Source organism: Etheostoma spectabile, chromosome 19 (assembly GCF_008692095.1).
Source record: "Etheostoma spectabile isolate EspeVRDwgs_2016 chromosome 19, UIUC_Espe_1.0, whole genome shotgun sequence".
NCBI classification, from domain to species: domain Eukaryota; kingdom Metazoa; phylum Chordata; class Actinopteri; order Perciformes; family Percidae; genus Etheostoma; species Etheostoma spectabile.
Window position 1 is genome coordinate 5,179,404 of NC_045751.1, and position 9,336 is coordinate 5,188,739.

The window sequence follows — 9,336 nt, forward strand, 5'->3', positions numbered from 1 at the left end:
ACAACGTGCTTTCATCTTTTTTTCCAATATTTCTAAACTTGTAATCTGGATCAGAATATTCAGACATGTAACCACGTGTTTTGCTGTCCAGGATCAGCTAATTCATCTTACTTTTGTGTCGGTTTTTCAAAGTAACTTGGATTAGATCACCCTGATCCTGATATATTTCGAGATCAATGGGATTACTCAATGTAGTCTACTCCCTATGTAAAGAACAACAGGTGGAACAGCCAATGTTTTCATGACAGTAAACAGCATATAAATGGCATATAACATTTTTAGAAACTGTGTTTGCCTGTGTCATTGTAATTAATATGAAGTAATAAATGAAAGTTAAAATTAAACCATTTTTTGTTTGATATTTAAAGCTATTTGGGGGATTATTTTGTGAGGACCAAATCTTTTTTTTTTATACTATATACTACAGTATATACAGTACATGATACAATTGTATTACATGAGCAATTTAAAAGTCGTATTACATTTTGCTCCTGAAATACCCCTTTCTGCTATGATTGGGATAATACATTTATTTTTGGGTCAAAGCAGGTATCCAAATCCAACGACACATACCAAAAACTTGACCCAGATCAAAATCAAAACTGGATTACGTGATCTAATCAGATTTCAGAATCCTCATTTTCTAGAGTTGAGATCTGTGTGTGGATGTGGGGTGTAACGCAAAGCTACTATATAGTTGTATATTGGAAGTGGGTCCGCTCTAGGTTGGAAGCAGTTAAAAAAAATAAAAAATAAAAAATAATAAACTGCTTCATTTGCATTGTGTTAAACTGCCATTTATATCACTGTCTTATTACTGTCATGAGGCGCACAGTGCTAGACTTCAATATCAGATCATGAGGTAAAAATAACACCTGTGCAACAGCCAGCTCTACCCTGCACTGCTTAACTACTCTGATGAATGAACCTCGCTGAATGTCTGAACATTAAACTATTCATAACAGACTATCTGTTTGCATTTTGGCAAATCTGCACCATAAAATGTCATGCTGCTTTGCCTACTAACAGTTCCTCTCAACAGGAAAACTTTGATACTGAAGACAAAGTCTGAATCCAAAGACTACAAGACCAGGTCTAACGGCCCTGACACACTAACCCAGCGGCTGACCGTTGGCAGAATAGGCAGTCGGACTGATTGTCTCCCTGAGTTTGTCAACAAAAGTGCCTCGTAACACACCGAAGCAACGACAACTGCCGACAGCCGCTGATTGGACGAACACGGCACATGGGTCTGGTTTCTCTGGAAATTTAAAGCCAGACCATAATGGCGGCTTTTTCAGAACACAATCTTATATTTTACTAAAATAGTTTACTGAAAGGTGTTTTTGAAAACATTTTAAGAAAGAAGTAGGCCGTGCAGTTGCTAAATCTGTCTTCATTTCAGTTCGACAAAGGTCAGTTTAAAAGATTTTCGTCAGATTTTGAGAGAATCTAGTCACGCTCATCCCGCTGGTCATCCACCAACTCCACCAATCAGATTGGTCATTTAAGTCGGGCTGCCGGCAGTGCCCGCCTTCCGACCGGGCATGTCAGGTTTGCCAAAATAAAGGCCCATGGCCCCCCCCGACGGACGACGGCACCAAACACACCAAACAGACTCGAGTCGCGACCTCGGCGGACTGTCCGACGGGCGATTATCGGGTTAGTGTGTCAGGGCCTTAAAGTTTTAAGGTGCACCTCTTTTCTATGTTTTCCAAACAGAAAAAAAAATGAGATGCTGTTCATATCTGTCCAAAGAGCTTTATCTGTCCATATAACAACACTGTATTTGTTTACATCCCTTGAGAGGATCAGATGAAAAGAAAATGACTATTAGTATTCTAGTTATTAGATGAGATGATTCACATGAGGGTTATATATTCTGGCACAAAGGTTATGTCAGGAGTCAAAACAATGATTTCAGATAAGTGTGTGCTAATATGTTCTTGTGTAAGGTTCAAAAATGTGTAAAACCCCATCAAGTGTGCAATGTAAATCAGTCCTGTCCAGTGTTGTTTGTCTCATTCTAGTAAAACACCATGCACTCTATTGTTGACTTCACACATACAGTTCTCACGTATGTGATGTATGGGCAAAGTGTGAACGCCCTGATTCACACATTCGGTATAGTACACAAAAACAAAACAAGAGGGAGAAATGAACACAACGTTGTTCTCTTCCACTGAATGACTTAGAGGTAGAGCATGTGTCTGGCCTCTCTCCATTTCCATCCCCTTGTTCTATTCCCTACTCCTCTTTGCTTTTAAATTATTATTTTGTTTTTCCTCCTTATTTGCCTCCAACTTCCCCCCACTCCGCTCCATCACTCCCGTCTCTTCTCTCTTCTCTCATCTTTCCGTAATTCTCATTTCTCATTCTTTCTCTCTCTCTTGACGGAACTACAGAATCCAGGCCACCCAAACTAATGGCAATAATAATTCTCTGAAATGTCGCCGCCGGTCTAGCCCTCTCTCTTTCTCCCTCTCTCTCTCTCCCTCCTTTTTCTTGTCCTTCTCCCAAGGTAGCTATTAGCCATCCATTCCCCGCCTGCAGCACTTAGCTCGGAGGGCTGGGCGCAGAGACCAGGAGGAGAGGGAAAGAGAGTGTGTGTGTGGGGAGGGGAGAGAACAAATGATATGGAATTCAATAGAGAGATCCACAGATGTCACCACTGCACATTCTCCATCTGTCGCCTCCTCCCTCTCCCCGCTGCTTTTCTTTTTATCTACCAGTCTTTTGCGCATTCCCTCCATCCATTACGTGGATGGATCCGCTTTGGATTATCTTCATTTGGTCTCCTGCTTACCTGGGTTTCTGCTGGTGGTGCGTACCGCTGGCGGATCCTTCTTTGGAGGCAGCCCATATGGGCCTGTGGAGGAAAAATAAATGTGAAATATGAAGCAGAGTTACAGACTAGCTTGTACAACAGCCAAGGCTCTTGGAATTGGAACCAAGAAGTGATGTTAGCAATGAAAGAACCAGCCATAAGGCGAAATAGCAACAGTGGAGCTTTAATAAAGGATTCCCTCCCTTCCATTGTCATTCTAAGAGAGCACATATTGATTGGGCTTCAATGTGCCGTGTATGAGCCCTTTTCCATTTGTTTGAATGGGAAACTAAAGAGAGGCCGTTTGTTGTTTTGGCCAGAGTGAATTTATACAAGGCCATAACGGCTTGTAATATGTAGTCGCTAAATCAGGCCATCTGTCTAGCAAGCCCTCAGTAATGGTGATGGCATTAAAGTGCATTTATGCGACACATGCAAACCATGATGCACACACGCACACACACACACACTCTCACACACACACACGCACGCACACGCACACGCACACACCTATTGTATAAGTGCTACACCTCACTGCTGAAAAAGATGCTTCAGAAAATACTAATTTTGTTCACTTCTGAGCCACCTGTAGTCAGCAGCAGGCTGCAAGAATATAGTTTTTATATTTGGATATGACTGTACAGCTTTGCAGCTTATGCAACATTTCAAAAAGAAAGCCTGTTATTGGTTGTTGCAGCAGCAGGGGAGAGAAAAATGGATATGACAATGGGGTGCTTATGGATGAAATGTGCAGCAAACACAAAAACACACACTTCATTACGCCCAGGCAAAAACTGGGGAATGTGTGTGTGCGTGCACAGCCATCAACCTATACATACTGACATTTAGAGAAGTGTAAGGATATTGGCTGGCAGCTCCCTCGTGACAGTCAACCTAACAGAAGTTAGGGGCGGTGCTGTCTGGATCAATAGAAACTGCTGTGTGGTCAGCAAGGGCTAGTGGAGGGAGGTTCATGCTGAATGTGTGTGTGTGTGACTTTCTGTGTGACTCCATGAGACTGTGTGTCGGAGAGCAAGCTAGATAGACAAAGAATAAATAAGAAAAGACAGGTCAATGTATGTGTATGTTTGTGTGCGTGTGTGTGTGTTCCTTGGAGCAAAGCAGAGCGGCCTATCTCATCAGAGATCACCATGAGGCGGCACGTCGCTTATTTAGATGACAAACAACACAGACGTGACCTTTCAGCTGCATAGCAGATAAGACAGAAAGACAGAGAAGAGTGAAAATAACAGAGAGTGGGATTGAGAGGGGAGAGTTGGGAGGAAAGATGGCGAGAAGGCAAAGTGAAAGGGAAGTGATGAGGACAGGGAAAAGGGGAATTTGAAAAAGAAGCGAGCAGTGTTGCATGAATGAAATAGGGGTTAAAAAAAGAAAAAAGGCAAATGCAGAGGCAATAGAGAGATAAGAAGTGGAGGAAGGACAGAAGAGAGAAATAGACCAAAGATGAAACAGGGACAGAGAGAAAGGGTAAAAAAAGATGACAAATAAAAAGACGTGCGTCACAGAGTTGTGTAAAAGTGACAGGAAGGTAGCATTTCCATTGCCCATGTGGTGAAAAAGCCACAGGGCAGAATGTGTGTGTGTGGTGGTGTTTCTATTGAGCTGGCTGACGATGCTGATCTTATTGGCTGATATAGAGCCACAGCAGCGCCACTTGGCTCTTTGTTGAAGCACACCTTACAATACACGAGGCCTGATAACACAGGATAGGCTAAAGGATAGAATGAGAGTTTGTGTGCTCATGTGTGTGTTCATGTGTGTGCGTATGTGTGTGTGAGGGGATCGTGTGAAGGACAGGGGCCAATTATGTGTCGGAATGTGCAGGTCAGTGAAAATGCTTAAATGGGCCTTTTTTCTGCTGCTTTTCTAAAAAGCCTGTGTGTGAGGGTCATTACCTGGGAATATTTCCCAAACAAATTAGTGTGTGCAGCTACAAGTCATTAAAAATCACTGACTGTGTGCTTTAACACTGAAAGTAATTTTGTTATCGTGCTTTCGCTGGCAGGTAAGCCATGTGGGGATGTGTGTGTTCTGTGTGTGTATGTGTGAACACCCCAGTTTGTATGTTTGCGTCACATGTATTTGCTCAATTCCTCAGAGTGAGCTGATGTTGATACCTGTAATATATATATCCCGCAGAGGGATATGCGAGTTTCAATGTGTGTGTGTGAGTGTGTGTGTGATTGTGTGTGTGTGTGTGTGTGTGTGTTTGTGTGTGTGTGTGTGTGTGTGTGAGTGTCCAGCATGAGTCAGTAGTTAAAAGGCAGAGTGAGAAGGGAGTCAACAGGCCTCATTAGAGCTGACTGATCCCACACTTCTCTGCTGTTCTCACCACTTAACAAGCCCTAATATGCTCAGAGAGAACCCAAACGCACAAAGAAGTGATGTACTTTTGTGTGAGTGTGTGTGTATATACACGTTAGGTATGTGTGTGTGTAGGACAGAGTAAGATAAGAGGGATGGTCTTAAAGTGGAAGATGCTGCATGTCAGATGAGGAATGTGCAGATGGGAGATGTGGTGAGATGCGGTGGATCGGAGCCAGTGGCTGTAGCCATACTGTGTATTAAGCGAGCGATTGTGTGCGATGCATGAATTACAATGTGTGTTATGAGCGAGTGTGTAAAGAAGAGTCCATCTGTGGTGGAGCCCATGAGTTGTACTTATAGGAGAGCTTTCGTGTGTGTGTGTGTGTGTGTTAGAAAGTAATGTAGGACAAGAGTTGAGAAGACTTACTCTGCCCCACTTTCAGGACCACCTTCATGCCTTGCGTGGCACACACTCCGCCTCTCATGCTATCCAGGCCTTGACGTGTCCCATCTGACGTAGCTGGAGGGATGGAAACACAAAATGACACAGTTAGCCAAGTAGCAGAGGGTGGTACATATATACAACGCACACGCGCACGCATGCGCGCGCACGCAAACACACATACACACACACACACACACACACACACACACACACACACACACAGAAAACCACACAAATCCACTCTCTCAATTTATATCCGACACCAACAATAGCTTTTATTCATATGGTCAGCCATTCCAGAGTCAGTGAGTGACATTTGCAGAGAGGCAGCGATTTAAAACTCTACCAGAAGCTCTGAAATGTCAAACTACGAGGCGGCAGCACTTTAATAAGTCCTCATTTAGCAGTCCACTGGAATTCATTAACACCCCCGCCACGCTGCATGGACTCAACTGCTTTCAGTCTACTGCAATTGCTGCTCGGGCTAGGAAAAAAGCAGGAGAGGGGGGGTAATCTAGACACGCTGATGGAAAAAAGGGGTGGTAATCCAATCAAGGGCGCATATAAAATAAAATGGAGCCCCTGAGACACGAAACACTGTGTGTAGAGAGAAACTGGACCTGATTGGATATAATGCAGAATGTGTTGAATTAGAGCTCCAATGTTTAATACCCATTACTATCACTGCTTATGTTTTAATTAAGCAAATTACAGAGTTTTTTTCCATTTAAATTGAGGGACTGATATGTTGATACAGGCAATGAGGGATTTAATATGCTTTTTTTTAAAGCAATTTTTTACACTGAAGGGAAAAAAATGCAACAATTCAATCAGACCAGTAGAGATACAGGGTCACATTTTAATCAGTCTTCTTCTAAACTGAACTGGAATCAAACAAGTGAAGCTAGGAAGGAAGCCAGAGAAGGTCAAGCAGTGCTGACTATGGTAAGTGCACAGGCAACCGGGTGTGTGGCATGAATAGCTGTAACACTCTAACACTTCTTCTTACATAAAGCATGTCAACGAGTGCATTAAAGATCACTGGTCTAGGGCCTGAGGAGGAGGAGGAGAAGGAGGAGGAGGAAGGAACACACAGAATGGAGCGCTCAACCAGTAAAAGTGGAGGGATAGAGATATATTGAGATATGAAGATGCAGAAACAGACAAAAGAAAGGAGGACAGAAAGAGGAGGCGAGGAGTGAAGAGATGAGTCACTTATTTGTGCACAACTGTTTTAATCATCACAGAGCTTTTGGATCCCGCTGAACGTTGATGTATAGCGTCATTGGCTCGTAAAAAAGACAGCAACACATCCTTCCTTCCACCGACCCGCACAACACCCCTGCACACACCAGCCGCCTATTCTTATTTTCCCCGTTAAGGCCCCCTGGGGCTAACCCTCACCTTGTCTCCTTAAAGAAATATTAAAAATAATTATCCCCCCATCCCTTTGCCACTTTGCTTCAGGCTACAGATTAGCCTGTCTGAAATGTGGCAGAGACGGAGGGATGGCGGATGGCTCGGGAGAGAGATAGAGAGAGAAGTGTGAAAAAGAGGCAGCTTTACTTCTAACACCTCCGCCACTCGCTGTCCCTCTCTCTGTGCAGGATGCAGAGTGTGAAAGCAGAAGGAGGAGAGAAGCAGGCGGGGGTCATGGCGAACCGCAGTCTGGTGGAAAAGCCAGGAGACAAAATGGATGAAGGTTTAAATAAAGCTCTGTGAAAAAGTTTGCACGTTCAAGTTTTTTCACCTTGCTGTGTTACCAAAGCATTTTGAAGGCTAGTTGTAGGCTATTTGTGTCTGTCTAAGACCTGAGTAATGTATCTTGTTGCACTAACGTAGGAGGAACATTTTATTTATTTCAATGAAGTTCAAATAAATAGAAATAAGTTGTGTGCCAGAACAATTGTATTGAACTTGAACTTTGAACTTTATTTACTTTTTCTTATATATTATTTACAGTATTTTGTTTGCATCTACACCTTTTTGAAGATTTCCATGTTCATTTTAACACTGACCGCATCTAATATACAAAAAAATATATTTCTTTGTGGGACTGTCTCCATTATAAGTGGATCAAAATATGCATTTTAATTTAACAAACTAATTGTGAGCAAAAGCACTAAATCACATGATTACATATTCTCGTCCAGAGGCATAGTGCATGAAAACAAAATGACAAAATGATTTAAACTGTATCATCTATCTCAATTCTCTTAAAGCAAGAAATCCTGCCAAAACATGCCAGGGCAGCGCAGCATGGGACAAAGATGGGCGAGTGTAGCCGCTCTGATCGGAGGAATGGGTGGAGGGTGGACTAAATACCCTCAACTGGTCTGAGAGAGAGAAGGACGGAGGTCTGTGATTCCTGAGAGTAATAACTCCTGACACACGCAGGAGGACAAGAAGGTGACGGGAGATGAGGGAGGTGAGGAAGACGAGTGCGAGGAAAGGAGGATGAGGCCGTGCAGGGAAGTGAGGCGGGGAGACTGATTGCCTGTGACAAGCTGTTGGTGATATGATGGGGACAGGAGACTTTGAATATGACCCCAGTGGACACAGGGAGGAGGAGGAGGGAGGGAGGGAAGAAGATAAGACTCATAGAAAGAGGAGGAAAGTGGTAGAACAGAGAGAAAGTAGAAGAGTTAAAAACAGAAAGTAAGGAAAGAGTTTAAATGACATGATACATGGCAGAGAGGTAAAAGACTCTAATGTTTCCATTATGGAAGAGTGGAGCAGTAATGGATACAAAGAAGAGGGAGCTGGGGAGCCAAATTGAACCAGGAGAGCCTCCATATATGTGATTTTGCAAATGCAAGTTATTTTTTTTAACATCATAATCAACAGGTCACAAATATCACAGGGGGCAATTTTTGTTAAAACAGTGAACTGTGTCACGACAAATCCTCTCAAATCCATTAGCCGTGTTACAGGTGCCACTATTTCTGTGAATTTCTATTTCACAGGAACAAAGTGAACAAAGAGATCATAGCTGCTTTGTCCTTGGATCGGAAATATCCCCACGCAATCTTGGTTGCTAAACACTCGAAATGCGGAATACTTCCTTCGCACTTGATGGGGAGGGGGGCGGGAAATAGATATCACCAAATCAAGGTAGAAATAATCACAGAACATCTGCAAAATCCTGATGAGAGACAGAGATGAGAATGGCGTGCCTCAACTCTTTCTCACCTCACTTTGGGAGGACAGCGAGAGAGAGAAAAAAGAGTGGGGAGGAGTGTATAGAGCAATTTGGGATGAGATAAGAGGAGAAAGGAGGAGGACAGCGAGAAAGAGAGAGAGAGAAAGGGGGAGACGGGAGGGAGAGAAGGGATGAGTAATTGAGACAATGATCAGCAGTGATGGAGGGGATGTGAAGCGCCAGAGGACGGAGGAGAGGAAGGGCGTCGCTCCGCCACCCTCGATCGTCAGGAAGACAGGAGGGAGAGGCGGAAGAAGTGGAAAAACTTAATTAATGAAATAATACCACAGTCAACCTCAATCAGACGGCACAGCGCCGAGGCTGTGCACACAAGGAGGCAGGCAGCCAGGCCGGCCGGGGGAGGAGTGGGTATCCAGTCTGTGGAAAAGATCACACCTTGGATGGGAGTTTTCCTCTGTGTCTGTCTTGTTATTACTAAGGTCAGCAGAGGGCCAAACCTTTTCTCTGCCTCCACTTATGTAAAAGTGGAAGACGACTCCCCTGGAATTGGAGCTGCAAGATACATCTTCTTTT

At 43.6% G+C, this 9,336-nt stretch overlaps 1 protein-coding gene across 1 annotated transcript in view; it reads right to left on the reverse strand.

Moving 5' to 3' along the window:
• efnb3b (ephrin-B3b) overlaps window positions 1-9,336 on the reverse strand; it is an 83,891-nt gene that overhangs the window by 5,235 nt on the left and 69,320 nt on the right. The window contains exons 3-4 of the mRNA XM_032544707.1: window positions 5,583-5,675; window positions 2,807-2,869 (exon numbers count right to left, since the gene is read on the reverse strand). Coding sequence (XP_032400598.1) covers window positions 2,807-2,869; window positions 5,583-5,675 — 156 coding nt within the window. The remainder of the gene's footprint in view (window positions 1-2,806; window positions 2,870-5,582; window positions 5,676-9,336) is intronic.